The 19,510-nt window shown below is 38.0% G+C and overlaps 1 protein-coding gene across 1 annotated transcript in view; it reads right to left on the minus strand.

Moving 5' to 3' along the window:
• The window catches only part of Syne1 (spectrin repeat containing nuclear envelope protein 1), a 505,489-nt gene that overhangs the window by 368,559 nt on the left and 117,420 nt on the right, over positions 1-19,510 (minus strand). Inside the window, 5 exon segments of the mRNA XM_052169815.1 lie at positions 1,866-1,973; positions 9,511-9,620; positions 11,931-12,127; positions 17,033-17,211; positions 18,457-18,549. Of these exon segments, the coding sequence (XP_052025775.1) occupies positions 1,866-1,973; positions 9,511-9,620; positions 11,931-12,127; positions 17,033-17,211; positions 18,457-18,549 (687 nt within the window).

Genomic DNA, 19,510 nt, shown 5'->3' on the forward strand with positions numbered 1-19,510 from the left:
TTTTTTCTTATAATATACTAGCACATCTACAAAGTGATTCTGTTCCTATATGTGAATTGAAAAATAACCATTCACCATAAATTTGCACATCTCAAACATGATCCCACATCCAGTTTTGAATTGGAAATGCCATTAAGATGTAAGACTAGATTACAGAGCAAGGGAAGGCCATACAGGGTTCAGCAGATTCTGGAAAGTCTTTCAGTTACAAACATGCAAATTCCCTTGAAGAACACTAGGTGGGGGGGGGAGTTGAACTCATATTTGACCATAAACTCACGAAATGCTGATGATACCAAAATGTACAAGCGATCTTTAATTTTGTCTTGTGGAATTCTGTGTGTGGGAAAACTGTAGCTGTGTTACCTCTGATGAACTGAATGAAGAAACTACGAATTTCGTAATATGGACGGGAAAGAGTTTTCCCTAGATGCTGCTGCTCATGTGTGCAGGACACTTTCTCTTTATGGTTTGTTGTTGTTTTTTTTTTTTTTTTTTTTTCATTTTATTTTTCTGATTCATTCTTTTCCTCTCATAGAATAACACCTGTCCAGTGGGGAGCCTGATTTCTTGGAACATAGTGTTAATGGCTTGTGCTATAGCTAAAGTTTACCAACAAAGAAAACAAACACATCTCCCCTGTTCCTGTTCCTATACCTTGTTCTCAGTTTCCCTGCTTAAATGGTTTACCGTGAAGAACATCACTGCAAATTTGGGGGTGGTGGTGGAATATTATACTGAATTTAAAAGCAAAAAAAAAATCCATGCAAACTAGCCACAAATTTATTGTTTTTCCAAGTTAAAGAAAAATAACAAAGATGGCGTGGCCATCTGAATGTAGGTATACTTATACAAGTTTATAACATTAGACATTCACATCTTTAAGTGCTTTATCATCTACCATGCTGGATGGCTTATGTTGCTGTAACACAGTAACTTTTTGGTAGAAAATGGGGGATGGGGAGAAAAATGACTGAAATGTAACAGGGTAGAGTCCTTGAGAAAATGCTGCTTCAAATGTGTTACCTTTAGCTCCCCCACTAAAATGAATTGGAATTTGAAACAGGAGGAAAATGGCAACTCTGCAGGAAAGAAGTCACAACTTTTTAATGGGAAAACCCTGCTGTTACAAGAGCTTCTGGGAAGTGTAAATTGAAAGCAGAAAGACAGCTCGGGGCTTCGTAAGGAGACCTGACACAGGTCTCTAACGTCAGCTCAAGAACAACTGTCTAAGAAGGACAGGTCACAGTCGAAACTCCTTCCCTCAGAGAACCCTCCGCGAATACACATGTTGCAATTCCTTCTTAAATTCTGTTTGTTTCAGCAGTAGCCTTGGTGTTCGGTCAGTTACTTATTTTAGTGGATTGTTATGTCAGCTGACATCTGTAAACCCCAAAGGTCTTTGCAATAAATAGCTCCACGGTTTTGTTCTGTGCTATGGATAAGATTGAGCTGTCAGAAATGATGACACCTCAGTCCTCCGTACTGAGGACAGAGTGTAACTTAAAACTACCCACTAGGGCTGGGCGGTGGTGGCGCATGCCTTTAATCCCTGCACTTGGGAGGCAGAAGCAGGCAGATTTCTGAGTTCGGGGCCAGCCTGGTCTACAAAGTGAGTTCCAGGACAGCCAGGGCTACAGAGAAACTCTGTCTTGAAAAAAAACCAAATAAATAAACAAACAAACAAACAAACAAAAGTACGCACTGCCATAGCACAGTCCTTTTTCAAACTTAAATTAATGCCTGTTACTTAAAGATTTTTCTCATCAATATATTTTGGAAGTTTAGGTGTATATTATATGACATTATCTTCATCTCATCTATGAAAAGCTTTAGAAAATTCTAAATCTCTTTTCAACACTTACCTGATATTTGTCCTGGAGATTTGACTCCGTCATCTGTGCTCTTGTCAAATCTCTCTCAAATTGTTCTATCCAAACTTTTGTTTCCTTCAAAATTAGTCTGTCATCCCTCTGGAAGCCAAGAAGCAATGGAATGTTATGAGTAACTATAAAATTAATCCCTGCTTATAATTAGTAGTTAGCATTCACCAGGTATTGTCCATCTTTCTTCAGTAAAAGAAACAAAGCTGATTCTAGATAAAACCTTTTTAAATACTAAAATTATCTCCCCCCCCTCATCATTAAGGAAATTTAGTGTGGGCTTAAGTTACCGCACTACCTTATTAATAAGGAAAAACATGCTCAGAAGAGAACATTCTGCATCCAAACTATACAAAAAAAGCAGTGATATCTGGAGCAGAAGCCTGAGGGTGCTTCCCAAAACTTGAACATTGGGCTGGAGAGATGGCTCAGTGGTTAAGAGCACTGACTGCTCTTCCAGAGGTCCTGAGTGCAATTTCCAACAACTACATAGTGGCTTACAATCATCGGCAATAGGATCTGGTGCCCTCTTGGGTGTGTCTGAAGACAGCTACAGTGTACATAAAATAAATAAATGATTCTTAAAAAACAAAACAAAAGATGGGTGTTGATAACGCAAAGGACTGCTGTGACTGGGGTAAATTTTGGTTGTTAAGTATTGTCTGTTGTCATGGTAACCTTAGACAAATCACACATATTGCTATTTTAGGTATGCTATTACTATATTTACTATATACATAAAAACATACCTTACTCATTTACTTACTCATATCCAAAAATAAAAGCAGGGACATCCCAGTACCCACAAAGTAAAAACCTTAACTTTTCCTGGGATTTCATTTTTTTATATGAATGCCAAGGTAAATAGAAACAGACTTCACATGACTTTTTTTTTTTTCTGTTCACTTGTACATGGCTTTTAACTACAGCATTTCCCTGGCTTGACTGATCGATCATATACCCTTTCTCTGGTGTGGACAATAACTTGAGGCCACCTACTGTTATACATGAAGGACAGGGATAGACACATGGCATTGGTATGACCCATGACTTAGGTCATCATCATCTTGTAGATGAGGCTATCTTTTTCCTTTTATCATTCCCTCCTTTCCTGAGATCTTCTCTGGCAAGTTTTTCCTGACTAGGAGTTGCCCATACTGGTACATCTTGACATATAAAAGGTCTCATACTCATCTGCTGGGATTGGGACAACTTGGGTGATGAGCACAGACCCACCCGCTGGCTCAATACTCATTAATACACACTTCCTGGCTCAATAGATGTGGGAAAGACCCAAGAAATTTTTATCATAAACAAATGTTCAGGGGGGCATGATGCAGCTGGTGAACAACCTGCAGAGACACACAGAGGACCACCCTCTACAGGCCTGCAGCAACCTCAGCCTCTGTATCCATCCAGCCCAAACCCTCCTCTACAGGCCTGTAGCAACCTCAGCCTCTGTATCCATCCAGCCCAAACCCTCCTCCACAGGCCTGCAGCAACCTCAGCCTCTGTATCCATCCAGCACAATGTCTGACATTATTTTCTATCTCCAGCAGCTAATGTGGGCCTTGGCACTCAGTATCTTTCCACAGATGAATGTGGAATAAAGCTTACTTGTTAGTATATTTATTATGAAAAGATTGAACCAGGGGCTAGACTGCAAAGCCTCCTGTCTCCCCCATGATGTTCTTTTGAAAGAGCAGATGAATGTAATCAAAGGTCACCTTTTCTTACTGGGTAGCTTTCATGCTCACAAATGAACTAATGATGACTGTGCAGTTGTGGCCTCACAGGGAAAATGCCCCTCATCTGTCTCCTGGGAAGGAGAGGTCAGGGAGGCCACTCCTCTTCCCTGGCCTTTGTCACAGAGAACTGTGCATGTCACAGCTAGCCTCCTGTAGCAGGTGTCTTGTCAACCTCTGCTTCTGTCACACCCTGGGAACTGGGCCTAAGAGCAGCTATGGGTGACTAACTGAAATTACTTCACGAATCATCTGAGGATTATGCTCAGAAATCACTGCCTTAGAGGCTGTCCAGCAGCCCCCTGATGGCGGTAAGGAAGAGACAAACCACCTGAAAGGAGAGATGCAGATATGTTTACAATCAACATCTCTCTTCATAAGAGGGAGATGAAGTTCAGTGAAAGGCTGGGAGTTTCAGAAACTATTGGCTGAGTGGCTTTTCTTCCTATGGCCATTTTGCATTCATTTAAAAGACATGAAGGTGTGTTTGCCTACAGAGGGTGGTACTTCATGCCCAACACACCATTCCAAGCACCTAAACTGTGAGAAATCCCTCCATCTCTCTCCCTCCCTCCATCTTTCAAACACAAAGTCATGTTTATATTCTTGGCATCATGTTCACACAGGCAAAAAGTTATGTGGCCTGGACCAGGCATTCAAAGTAATTTAATACATGACACAAAATTAATTATTTATAGCTTTCTAATGTGTGTTGGAATAAGTCCAGGACCTAGGAGTTATATAAAGAAACATGGAAGGTTAAAAGGTAAGCTAAGCACTCAACAACTTGCACATGAGCAAGAATTAAAACATTTATTCTACAAATACTTCTAGGCACTTACTACATAATATATGCTAAGCCCCATGACCCAATATTGGTGCAAGGACATAAGAGGAAATGCAGACCAAGGACACACTGGATCTTTTCCTTTTACAGTGGCTTCCTTTCTCATAGTTTAAGATATCAAAATAGTCTTCTCACGAGACTTCTACATGTCTACACCACATTGCCAAAACCCCAACATAACTGTTATACCTCTCTCTCTAGTAGCACTATTAAGTCCAGCATTTGACACCATGTTGTAATTAACTGTTAGTGGGCTTCGGTTGGCACTAATGTTTAGTTGCACAGACAGTATTATTTGTCATGTTAGACAGTAAAGGAGTTGACATGATGAAGATGTTAAAAGGAATGTGTGCACGAAAAAATACACGCAAAGGAATAATGCAGAAGGAAGATGCTAAGGATGGAAGAGTATTTAAGACTCTTTAATCTTACCTTAGAGTTTTGTATATAATTTGCAAAAGATGGGTAAACTGGAAATATTTCCTAACAATATGAAAATATATAGACACATAATATAAATCAGGAGCAAAATTATATAACAAAAGATGAAAATCATTGGACAGGTATCTGTTCCATTGTTAGACAATAATTTAAGGCACAAAATCACTTCTAATGCTTATATGGCTTCCACCATGCCACTGAAATTAGCTGGCCAGTGATGTTTTAGTTGAGCTTGAAATATTCATGTGTGACAGTGCATATAATTTGTAAACTTGCTTTAAAATGACTTCAAATACTCTAGGTGAAATATGTAAGAAAAAAATCATATATATTCCTAAGTTAAGGGAAATAACAATGAATGGCCCACCAGATAAAACTCCTGCCAGAGAAGAGGGGGTTCCCTCTCTTTGGCTCGGGTCCCTCCTCAGGGAACATATTTGGAGGCTCCTTTTCCCCAACTCCTTCAGTGGGAGCCTCATCACCCAACGGGTAGGGTGATAATTTATGTATTTTCCACAGCCAGGGAAAGGTTCTCACTCACATTTGTTTTAAGTGGAAGTTTTTATAAAACATTTTTAAAACACAAATGGCATGTATGGTAATGGGACTTACCTGTATGCTATCTGTACTCCCTTGTACAGAACTTTTCCATTTTTTATATTATTACTTTTGATTGTGTCTGAAAACTGAGTTTGCCTTTATAAGAGGAAATTTTTTGCTCTTGAAGAGGAATTCATATGAAGTATATGGGAATTTTATATATTTACAGAGGAAAAATCTTGGCCTGATATTTTGAACACTTCATAATTCCTGTTCTGAATAGATATTTATAAAATATATATTTCTTTCATTATGTGTTTGTAAAAATTAGAGTTTAAAGAAATATACTTAATGCATAGTTTTAAGCTAATGTAACATGATTTTTCTTTGCAAAACAGCCTGGAAATGTATTAGTATTTAAAATTAAAAGCTGTTTTCTCCTGAAAAAAAAGAAAAGAAAAAAATCATATAGACACTTATTTTTCCCTGTAAATACACTGTCAGGATATACATCTCTCTGTTGGGACCATGGTTAAGACTGTGCTTACCTTCTGAGGGAAGTCAGTAATATTCTGAGTAGAAAAAAAATGACTGGAAATTTATTAGACAGTTGACTGAGTCAACTGGCCTATTTTATTCATTTATGACTGAGGATAAATTGCCCAAGGAATATCTTACAGGGAAAAGTTTCCTTATTGGTGTTATTGGCCAAAGAATAACATGGTAAACAAATTCTTACAGTCAGAAAATGTATACGTAAATAAATATATTTATGCAATATATTAATATATATTATATTTATGTGTGAGCAAGTGTATATATGCATATGCATATATTTACATTTTACCTACTTTGTATGTGTGTAAGTATTAGGTGGGGGAGTGCATGCTTCCACAGCATGGGTGGAGGTCAGAGGACAGTTTGGAGGAGTCACTTCTCCCCTACCCTGTGGGTCCAGGGATGTGAGCTCAGATTGGCAGCTTTGGCAGGTTTCTTCACCACTGTGCCAACCCACTGGACCAAAAAAAAAAAAAAAATTTCATATTTTAAATGCATCCACAACATATGTTATTGAATTAGCATCATAGAGGGGACATATAAATTTGCTAAGACTCAAGTAAACTAAAACCAGAGGCTCTGAAGGGGCGGCACGCGCTACTCTAATACAGACACCAGTGAAAATGCAGTGTTCATTCACACCGTTATGCACCTCACTGTCACTAACAAATACAAGCTCTAAAATATATTTTATTATTAAAATATTCAGCTTTATCAGCTTATTTTCTACATATAAAATCCCACAGCAAAGGGTGAAGTTTATAAATCTCTCTCTCTCTCTCTCTCTCTCTCTCTCTCTCTCTCTCTGGTTTTTCGAGACAGGTTTTCTCTATGTAGCCCTGGCTGTCCTGGAACTCACTCTGTAGACCAGGCTGGCCCTGAACTCAGAAATCCACCTGCCTCTGCCTCCCAAGTGCTAGGACTAAAGGCGTGCACCACCACCGCCCAGCCTTCTTAATCTCTCAATATTGAAGTCTCTTTAGTGAAGCCTATTAAAAAGTGTGTATCCTGTGTGCGTGTTTTCTTTGTGTGTTTTTTTGTGTCTGTGTGTCCTTTGTGTGTGTTTTCTATGTGTGTATGTTCTGTGTACATTTGTGTACGTGTGTACGTGTTTGTGTGTGTGTGTGTGTGTGTGTGTGTGTGTTTCTGGTCTCTAAGAATTTTTGCCTTACACTCTTGGTCGGGGGTATCATCTTTAGATCATCAGAAGTCTCTAGTCCATGGAATGCTATAAAATAGATAAAATGTAGACATATGCACAAACATACCCATATATATACATGGTCACATATATATATATATATATATATATATATATATATATATATATATATATATATATATGTGTGTGTGTGTGTGTGTGTGTGTGTGTGTATAAAATACATGCAATGTAATATTTATATATTATGTAAAAATATTTATTTATAAATTTTCTAACTAGAAGCATACATTTACCATGGCATTCTGTCTAAAAACAAATAGTTCTTTTTTAAAAAATTTAGATGTTTTATTTATTTACATTTCAAATGTCCCCCTTCCTGGTTTCTCCTCCAAAAACCCCCTATCCCATCCTCCCTTCTCCCTGCCTCTATGAGGGTGCTCCCCCACCCACCCACCTACTCCTGCCTCACCACCCTAGCATCCCCCTATGCTGGGGCATCAAGCCCACAGGACAAAGGGCTTCCCCTTCCATTGATGGCAGATAAGGCCATCCTCTGCTACGTATGCAGCTGGAGCCATGGTCTTTGGTTGGTGGTTCAGTCTCTGGGAGCTGTAGGAGGTTGGGGGTTAGTTGATATTGTTGCTCTTTCTATGGGGTTGCAATCCTCTTCAGCTCACAACTGAAAAGAATTCTTATCACAGACATCCCCACTGGAAAAACTGAAAGCCAAGATCCCTCATAAATGTACTTGGGGAACACACAAAAGCAAGTCAGAAATCTGTGTGGGGTGGGAATCCAATACTTTAAATAAAATTCCTCACCCACGCACCCACACAGGAACTTGCAAGTCCAGGTTTACCACAAACACCTAGGGACCTGAGCTAGCACGTCCTAGGATGGAGTTACTTTAGCAATTGCACAGCCTTCATTTTGGTCTTTCCTGTGCTTTTTGGGAACATTTGCTTTATAACCATGATAAACTGTGCTAGTAATCAGTCTCTTCCTGGATGCTGGAAAGAACAAGAACAAAAATTCCCCTAATCTATAGTCCTAGAAAGCACAATTCTACCAACCACTCCATTAACAAGAGCATCCTGAGACAAATTGCAGCTTCCCTTCATGCTATCCTGTATCACTGACTTGATCTTTGAAAACAATACCTGTTGCTGTTGCAAACTTAACTTTTGCTCTCTCACTGTTTCTTTCTCGGACCTGTTTATAAGCTTTTATTGTTTATTTATGTATATGTAATGAAAAACATATTTATTGTTTATTCCCTTAAAAACAATTGCTTTAAATACATTCTCTTGATATTCTCCAAAAGCTCCCAAATTGCAATTGGGATCTGGGAAATGGAGACCAAAGCATCTCAGAAACCATTCATCATTTGCCCTGCAGCATTTAGCCTCAAAATAAAATTGAAACTTTGTAGCAAATCCATTATGCTGTATAGTTTAGAAGGATGCAATAGAAGTTTCAAGTATCAGAACATTGGAACATTGTGTCCATCACTGTTTATAGCCTCAGAGATGAGGCATCTGCTGTGTTGCCTAGAATGCCAACTGGAACAGACACTCTTCCCTGAAGGAAGCTTGAACAAGACTTCAAACGCCATTGACAATTTGAAATTCAAATGAGAAAAGGAATTCGACTCCTTATCTTATAAGACAAATTCATCCTGTTATTTGTCATAGATAATGGGAAATTCACAATGTTTAAGTTTATACAATTAGATTATTGCCCATGCATACAGTGATCTGCACAGGTTTTTTTTTATCTTAACAAAAAAATAACTGAAGTTGTTATGGGTACTGTGATTTTTTTTTTTTTTTCTAAAATGCTATGGCATAGATATGTCGGGAATAACAACATATTCCTCTGGTTTGCATTTCCTAGAACTAATTCTATCTAGAAGATCAAATACATTTTCTTTTTGTCCAAGATTATACATTTTTTGACAGTGAAGTGAAAATGTCATTTAAACTATTGAGAGCTGAAAAATCTAATCACAATGAGTAATTAGAATTTGTACGAATTATGCCTTGTTGATGTGATCTATTAGAATCTTAAACTGATGCCTCTCCTTAATTTCGATTTTATTATAGTGTTTATTACTGGCAATGATCTCTCTGATGCACCTGTCATAAGTACCGGAGAAATCTTTGCTAACCCTATCCTATATACACTATTTATTCCTTATTCAGTTGCCACTGTCTTTACAGCCTTGGTCTCCCATTACAGTTCAGTATGCTTAGCTTCTTAAAGCTGTGTGCAAGCACAAGTGTATGCTCTCATCATGGAGGGACCCTCAATTCAGAGATGACAAAGATTTACCTCATTCTCTTGCACGTCGCAGCCTGCACCATGAATATCAGGGTATTGTGTTAGGAACTGGGCCACGTAAGTCATAATAGACTTCTCATCTGGCTTGTCCACATCCACATCTGTAAAAATAAAACTCAAATATAAGTTAATTTACCTTTCAGATGTTTATTAATAGAAGTTTTAAAATGTAGCTGCCGTAGCTCCAACCCCATTCTGTATCAGGCAGAAAATAAATTTTTTGTTAATAATAAACATGCAATAACATGTCAAGCTGAAAACCTGAGTGAACATGTGGATTGAAAATGCCCATGTGTGTAACACTTATGATGGCTTGCATAGTCACAAATATTATTGCCCATCACAAAGAACCTGTCCTGACTTCTCATTGTGGCATGTCTGACCTCTCAGAGAGCTTCTTCACTGTAGGGTGCTCCAAATCACAGTTACTCAGACAGGGACTCTCTTGGGAGACAGTCTTAAAGCATTTCAGTCTTCATGGTTATTGAAGCTACTCATGTTTATGCAAAACCAGCATAAGTCAGGCAAAAAAGAAGATTATATATTCAGTAATTATAAATAAGGAAGAGGAGCTATATAAACTGTTCAAATGTAACTAACAGTATTGCAAAGCAATGTATGCAGCCAGAAGGAAACAGAACAAACTCCAAATGCCACAATCAAATATGAAACTAAGTCATTATTTTATAAAGACCTCTTACACCTGAGATATCTTTTGTAGTGACCATTGATGTGGGATCTAAGTGACACAACTCCCATGAGTTACTAAGGGAACAAAAGATCTGGAGTTCCTGAGATGCCTTAAATGAAAATTCTATAATGTCAAGATCCCTGATGCAGAAGATACAATGTGAAGAGGGAGTAAGATTACTTCAAGAAATGTGAAGCCAGAGAAAATCTATATTTAATGTATGACATCTGCTGTGATTTAATACATTTTGATGATTCTATGTTAACTTGTAATGTGTAATTTATTGATACCTAATATTCCATTGTGTGTGTGTGTGTGTGTGTGTGTGCACTCGCGCACAAACTACTATCATGGGCATTATTCTATTTTAATCTACCTTTCACTCAACCAAAGATTTTCCTGGCCTCTCATCTCAGAGGGAGCCCATACAGGTCTCTGTGAGCTCTTCTTGGAAATAAAATAAAATGTTCTGTGTTATAGAGGTACGAGCTCAATTCTGAAATCGCATTTGTAACAAATTTGTAGTCACTGTTTACATTTATACCTTAATTAGTAGAAAGTCCATAATTGCCCAGCCAAATAAGAAATGTTCTATAGCAGTTGGATAACCTACTTAAACGTTTTTAATTTACCGTAATAAACAACTTACTCATTTATTAACACTTATTGAACACATCAGAATTGTCTTTGGAGCCTTCAGAGAACCAAGTCTATTTCTAAAATGTCTTTGAATGGCCAACCTTTCCAATCATGTGCCAAACAACCAGAATGATGATGAGGAGTCCCCCTTGTGTACTTTGCTGGTCAATACTTCTAAGTGCTACCCCTTCTTTTCTGGTCCTTTTTTTTTTTCTGAACTTCTATTTATTCGAGACTTTGGAGGTCTATAGGTAATTCTTTTAACCTGTCATAGATCTCCTCCCTCACACATCTACCATGAAAACTTTTCAGCAGAGTATCATTTAAAAAAATAATATTTGAGAATTTCATACAAACCCCATTGAATTTCATACAATTTCATTTTCAAACACCAATTCCTTCCAGAACCACTCACACCTCCCAACCCTCAAACTCCATATCCCTTCACAAGGAACACATGAACTCCATCCCTCAACGCGACACTGGTGACTGAGCTGATCTTGTACAGACAACCTAAGCACAACTATTGTGAGTTCATGGGTACTGTGGTCCTGTTATTCTAAAAGACACTGTTCACACCTATTCTCCCCAACAACTGACTGACTCTTACTAGCTTTCTGCCATTTCTTCTGCATGTTCTTCTTACCCCTGGTCATGTGGGAAGCATACAGATGCCCCATTTGTGTGGTGGTTGTGAGGCAGACTTTATTGATTTGATTATTGGCACTTTGACCAGGTATGCTTATGGATTAACCACCTTCTACTACTCAAAGAAACTTTGATGAGGCCCCAGAACTGCCTAATCTTTAGGTATTTAAGAAATATGAATTTAGAGCCAACAGGATATTTTAAGTTCTGTTCATAAGGCTAATATGCCAATGGCAAAGAGGTGTTTGAAGTACTGACATCATAGTCTATTTTCTGGTAGGGTGATAAATAGACCTCGTAACCTTATTGTTCCATTGTGTACTCTTCAGGGCCCTGTTTCTTAATGGGATCTCAAAAGTCATGAAATGTGTGGGTCAGGTACATGCAAAGATGCTACAGCCTACAGATGCCAGTTGAGGATTGTTCTGTGTACCTTCAGGATCAAGCAGTCTGGGGATGCCCAGTTGTGTTTCAGCGATCGTGAAGGCATCCTCTAGGTTTTCTCTGTTAGATCTACTCTTCACCTTCTCCAGGTCCACCAGCTCAGGCCGGATAGCGTGGATGACTGAATGAAAGGCCAGCCCAGTTCTCCAACTCTTCCCAAAGTCTTTGACTTCGATTCCCATCTGCCTTAATGTGATTAAACACAGAAAACAACATCATGGTATGAACTGGTAACACCAGCCCAGCACTTTATGATTTCAGACAAAACCCAGTCATTTTAACCAGAGTTGTACCTTGTCAAAGTCAATCAAACTTTTTATAGGTTATTAAAATGAACAAATTTTAATGATATATTTTTTCCTTCCCTCTTTTCCTTTCTTCTTTTCTTAATTTTTCTTGAGAGAGTCTTACTAAGTAGTCCAGTTTGGACCTGCCAATTCTTTTGTCTCACACTTCTGAAAGACTGGATTGGAGGTGAATATTACCATGCAGTATTTTCTCAACAATATTTTTCCATTATTATTATAGACATTTAAAACATATTTTGTGCTTGATCTTATAATGCAAATAGAATTAAATTAAAATGTGTGAAAAAATTTCTAGAAGGGAAAAAATATTAAGATGTAAAATAGAGTCTCACTTTGTCCTGTGAGCACAGGTTTTAACAGATTGTGATGATGATGATGTGTCTGAGTCATGTCAAGTACATTATAAACTGTAAAGACAAATCAGTGCAGTCACATATGCAAATTAATGTAGCACACATTCAAATCAATGCAACACATATACAAATAAATACAGCACATATACAAATTGATGCGGTTGTATATGCAAATCAACGCAAGGCAGTTACATAGACTTTATTATAGCACTTCTTTTTCTACTAATCAAATGGTTGGCAGACTCTTTTTTTTAATTTTCTTGAGAGAAATGTCCTAGTGGTGAATCTTTTCTCTTTGGCGGTAAATTTGATCCACATGAAACCAGTTCTAACTGATGCAGTCGTTCAAGCTCATGATAACATTTTCTTATTGAAAATAGAAGCTGCACAAGCTTGCAGTGAGACCCTCATCCTGTGTGTTAACTTACCAAGTATAACAAGAGTTCAGAAAGAGAACATCTGAGGGGATACTGAGCATGGATAGAACCTGTGGCTCAGGGTAAAAGCTACAGACACCAGTGCTTAGATCACACTTGGCAAATACAATCTTCCATAGTTTCTTTTCTGAAAAACATGGTCTCAACAGTCCAGTGAAACTGCTAAGCTGGTAGAAGCTCTTGCTCTGAAATCCAGGCCACCAAGCTGAGCTTGAGCCCACAAGGGAGAGAAAGAACCACATCCCAAGAGTTGTTCTCGGGTTTCCACATGCGTGTAGTGCCATAACCAACTCCTCTCTGCCTCAAACACACACACACACACACACACACACACACAATCATCAATCAATTAATAAATTTGAATTTTTAAAAAAATTGTCCTGTTAACTCTATAGATGTTTCTAAGGAAACAGAAACATCACTTAGTTTTTAGCAGGTTCTTGGGGTTTCCGTGAAATATATACTCTGAAACACTCATGAGTAACTTGATAAAGGTGGTAAGTGCCTTCCAATCATAACCAGAAAAATACAAACTTGGTCTCAAACATATTGCATCAGTGTACAGTGTAAAAACATAAATACTAGGAGCTGGAGAGATGGCTCAGAGGTTAAGAGCACTGACTGCTCTTCCAGAGGTCCTGAGTTCAAATCCCAGCAACCACATGGTAGCTCACAACCATCTGTAACGGGATCTGATGCCCTCTTCTGGTGTGTCTGAAGACAACAGTGTACGCATACATAATAAATAAATAAATCTTTAAAAAATTGTAAGTCCTAAAAGTAGCAACTTGAACAACTGTTTGCTATAAAATAAATATGGTAGACTAGCTGCTAAGGCAGATTTGAATAGTCTCTTAACTAATTAAGAGTTTTTATGTTCCCAGTATATATGTAATTTTTTTTCCAGTGGACATCTTATATCCTCCACACTCCATCCCTGTTTTCTGTTGCTTTGAATATTACCTCTCCATCTTTTTCTTTACACTTTGCTCATATATCTACATGTGAAGTATTTGTCTCATTAGGCGACTGCAAATTAGTCTTTAACAGAATAAATGTATAACAGAATATGTAAGCAAGCGGATGAATATTCACTATGTAATTAACTTCTTCTAACTTTCTTGAGCTTACATTATTCTAATGATACATGTATGGTTTCCTTAAGTATTTACTATCTTAGAGTAATTGGACCCCAATGGCGAAGTTAGGGGAAGGAATGAAAGAGCTGAAGGGGACTTATCTGGCATCAATGGGAGGGGAAGCCCTTGATCCGGTGAAGGCTTGATGCCCCAGTGTAGAGGAACGCTATGACAGTGAGGCAGGAGTGGGTGGGTGGGTGGGGGAGCACCCTCATAGAAGCAGGGCGAAGGGGGATCGGAGAGGGGGCTTACAGAGGGGAAAGGGGAAAAGAGGATAACATTTGAAATGTAAACAAATAAAATATCCAATTTAAAAAAAAAAACAGAAGTCAAGGAAAGACAGAGACCCACGTCACCAGGTTGTCTTCACACTGTACAAATGGTCAGAAATGAGCAATAGAAAAACATCAAGCTAAAAAAAAAAAAGAAAAATATCAGTGTATTTTCTTCTGTTCATTGAAAAACATATGGAAAATGCATGTGTGCATAAAAAGGCATATACATCATTTTTCATCAGACAAAACTAAGTTCTTGTCTCTAAAATAATTTTGGATTCACCTCAACTTTATCATTTATGAATCTTATACAGAAATTTAGATGCACAGTCAAAGAAGTGACAAGTGTGTCCAGTTCATAGGCTTTTATATTTTTATTTTATTTTTTTGCCTATACTATACATTTACTTGGAAATTCTTTGTGTTAATCTGGATGCACACATCTTCTTTTGTTTGATTATATTATTAGTTTCTGCACCAAAATATAACAGTTCTTAGTTGGCAGTAACACACCAGTGCTATGACTGAATGCTTTTATTTGTGATAATATTTGTGAAACTTGATAATATTTGTTAAAAACTTAAAGGGCTTAGTTACCTCTCATTCTAGAAGACATCTGTCATTTACTTTTGTGTACTTTTAAAGTACACAAAAGTAAATGACAAATGTGTGTTGACAGAGTTCGCAATCAGACCAGCAATCACTGACTAGATGATTTTAGGGACATTGTCATTCATATGCTGAAAAAGGAGATGAAATAATCTGGAGTCATCAGTCTATGTCTGGTAAGAAGTTTAGAAACACATGCTGGGATAGGATAGCATAAAAGGGAATTATTAAAAACTATTGGCAGTTGGGCAGTACATTAATATCACATATCCTCAATGAATTTTCACAGCATAGAAGAGTCACTTTCGATCTCTACACCGTTCATGCAGATATTATGAGATAAACCTTAGTAATGAATTAATAAGTAGAGACATCTCAGGGCCATAATTTCAAATGTATATGTGTATATGTATATGTATGTGCATATGTGTATATGTGTATATGTATATATGTATATGCATATATACACATATATATGTATATATATTTATATATATTTAAAGACAAGGCAAGGAAAAGAAAATTTTCATTGATATCAGTATACAAGTTGTAGACATAACCTTGAGGTGCCACAACATCCGTATTCATGCCAGCATCCATTATAGAAGCAGATCATGGTGAATACAAGCAGGAGACCACCAGCCTACCTAGGCTGTGTCTGCTCCCTGTCCAGTAAGACTGCAAATGATGCAGGGGAGCCCAATATGGTTCCAATTAAGTAATGCATAAGCCATGTGGGAGGGCTTCCAGATTTAAATTCTACTATAGACTGTAAAAAGAAGCAAGACTTTGCTTTTGGAAATATTTCTGACGACATCTTGAGTCACAGCCTCCCGAATTAGAAAACCACCAACACGCTTTAAAAGCTAATCAAACCCACATACATTGCTAATATTAATTACATCCTTTGTGTTCAGGTTTTCCCTGCTGAATTTTGTGCTTTGAACATTTAAAAAGAAATTGAGCTCCCTATATTTAGTGCGTCAATATTTCAGAATAAGGTCTTGTTTATAACTATGTTCCAAAAGTAGATAATTAGATTCAGATTGGCCTTTATGCAAGCAAACCTGGGAGAAAAATGAATTAGTTTTCCATGTCATTGAGGAAGAAGAAATGAAAATACCACTTTCATGTGAATAAATTTATCAACAATATTGGCAGACCACAGAACAGTCATGACCATCAAACCTCATGAAGTCCGCGAAAAGAAGATACTAAGATTGCTTAGTTTATATCAATGCTAATAAAAATGTGGACCTATATAAATTTAGGTTGCATATAATAATGCTAGAGTTGATAGAGAATTTCATTTTCCAGATAAACACCAAAGTAGCAAAATGGGGAGGGGGGGTCTAGGAAGTTTCAGGAAATAAAAAAATTTTCCCCCAGGATCTGACTCTAAGCGTACATTGCCATTAACTAGAACACAATGATTTAATGAAGGGGTAACCACATATGAACCTTTTGCAATCTTTTAAATGAGAAGGGAAATTCAAAACAATGGCCTAATTAGAATTAGCCTTCATGCTATGAATCAAATCAAATTGATAAATCAATCTTATGAATCAGGCTTAATCACATAAATGAAGAAAGAATTTGATTACAGTGTTTTCCTGGGGTGTTTTCCAGTGTGGTTTTTTAATGCTTGTATCCGGTTTTTACTACCCTCGGCGTGCACCCTGGTATGCATGTGGAGGACCAAAGACAATTTGAAGTGTTTTTCTCCTTTCCATTCTCCTGGAATCTAACTCACGTCATCAGGCTTCCTACCAAGAGATTTTACTGGTTGAGCCATCTGGACAACACGCGTGTGTTTCTAGTTTAACCAGAGGAGAGTGAAGCCATGCTTGAAGCAAGTATGCTCATAGCAATGTCTCTTGCGATTTCACAACCACAGGAAGCGATGAGAGTTTTAAACTGGCACCCAGACCATTACTGGGTTTCAGGTTAAGCAAACTGTTGGCACTTACTTGCCTGCTGTGTGCTGCACCCACTTTAACAGGGTCTTCTTGGCATTTCCCTGGATCTTGGTGGCTGCCTTACGTTTGCTGGGTGGGCTGGCAGTCTCCGTGCTCACCATGCTGTCCACAGAGGAGGCACTGCTGGACAGAGACTGCAGCTGTGGGAGGTTGCTGGTCAGCTCTTCTATCTGTGTTTGGGTGCAAGCAGAAAACAGTTCAAGTGACCTTTGCTCCTCTTTCCTCTGAGCTTACATCCCAATGGAGAATGATTAATCTTACCATCCTATATGCCCCAGAAAAAAATATATATTAGTTTTTATAGGCTGTGGTTGGTATCTTAGCCTTTCCTTTCAAAAATACTTTTTTAAGGTTTATTTACTTTGTTTTGGGTGTATGAGTGTTTTGTCTGCATGTATGTGTATGCACCATATGTGTCTGGGGAAGGCCATTAGCTCTCCTGAAATTGGAGTTGTAGAGGGTTATGAATAGCCATGTGGGATCTAAGAACTAAACCCTGGTCCTCTAGAGGAATAGTCAGTACTCTTAACCACTGGGCCATCTCTCCAACCCTTCTAGTCTTTCTTATCCCTCCTATTGCCTTGCTAGGTATATCTTACACACTTCTCTATGCAAAATACTTATTTTTCTATAATTAGTCAATGTGTATTTCTATAAATATTGACTAGCTGAGTGGGTAAGTTGATGCTATAGTTTGAGCTGTTTCCTTAAGGCTAGGATATTTGTCCCCTGTGTGGTGATATTGAGGGGTACCAATGTATTCAAAGGTAGATCCTTGAAGAAACCACTGTGGGAGCCGCATTGGGAAGGAGCTAATGAGTCTTAGGATTAGTTCTTGGAAGTGCAAGCCTTGTGCCTGTCTTGTCCCTATGGCTTCTCTCATCATGTCACTTCTCTTTCCTGTTCATGGCCCTGCTATGATGCCACCGGCCACAGTGTGATGAAACCAAGGAGCTCTTCCCAAAGCTGCCACATGCTTTATAAACAGAGTCTCAGTTGTTTTATTATACCGATGAAAAAGAGATTGGTGTGATTAATAAAGTAAAACCTAGTGATTATTTACTCTAAAGACTAAGGTTAATTTTTTCCCAGACATGTTTAATAGAACTTAGAACTGTCCCTTATCCAGGTAAATATAAAACATTTTCCTGAGCTCCTTGTATGCCTCTCATATCTCCACTATGGCGTGTCTACTTTTGGCTGTCTTTGCTTTTCTAAGGGTACAAGGTTCGCACATGACTCACTTGAGTGGGACAAACAGAAATTTTTCTCTTAAAATATGAATGTGGGGGGAATCACACTGCTGCTGGGTCAAGGTTCAATCAAAGGGTGTGGAAAAGAGGGCATTATGAACATCTACCACCCTCTCCCTCTTTGATGTTGTATCAGGCAAAATACCAAATATAATACAATACCTGGAAATACAGGATAATGGTCCACATCAGCCCAAGAACGATTGACGGACGGCCATCAGCAATATCAGTAGCATTAATGTTGACCAATTTAATCTGTTTAAAAAGAAATGCTGTGCTCATAATTTACCAGAATATTGTGACTCATTTAGCAGTGCAATAATTAAGATGTTATTAGATAACAGTAGCATTTGGTCATGCCTATGTACTGGCACACGAAAATAAAAAGGCACACCATAGAGACAAACGGGCACAGGGGTTTATGAAAATTTCAGGAGCATCTGTTAAACTTATAAACTGAAAACAAATATAAGATAGACCTCACATTTTTATTTCATTTAAAGTTAGAAAACACAACAACATAGCACCATGCAGGAAATTGCCAACAAAAACGTCAAACAGAAAAAAAGCACTTATTCTTTATATATTTAGAAGTTGACTAAAGCAAAAGAAATTGTGGTAGGGATCATTAAAAGATACATTTACTTTGATACTTTTTTACCAAATGGCATAGAAGTTTAGATTCTCCTTTACCTAGAAAAGTCAGCAGTTGAAAACTCTAAAATGTGTACTAACCGGTGATCCTCTGTACATGGACTGACATGGAAAACAAAAAGAGAAGATAATGTGCACACAGAAAAAAAACAACAGTGTTTAGTTGTCAGTGGGAACAAAGGGTAGACCAGTTAGTGCAACAGTGTTTAGTTGTCAGTGGGAACAAAGGGTAGACCAGTTAGCCCATGCATGGCCAGGGGCTGGGATTTAAGGTAGAACAGAGGAAAGTCAGGTAGCCATAGGACAGAGATCATTAACTCCCTGGGGTGAAAATAAAGATCTTCCGGAGAATAGAGTTGTCTATCCATAATCATTTCCAATTGTCTCCTGGAAGCTTTCCTAACTACTAAAAGTTATTTCCTAAAGAATGCTTCAATCTTAAAGGGCGAGTCTCTGTCAGTCACTCAGCATGCAAAGGGTGTTGATCATTACTCTTCCCACAATCCCTAGCAAAGATAGGAAAAGGGTATCCACAGCATCTCAGATTCCTGGCTTAGTAACT

This window comes from Apodemus sylvaticus, chromosome 23 (genome assembly GCF_947179515.1).
Source record: "Apodemus sylvaticus chromosome 23, mApoSyl1.1, whole genome shotgun sequence".
NCBI lineage: Eukaryota > Metazoa > Chordata > Mammalia > Rodentia > Muridae > Apodemus > Apodemus sylvaticus.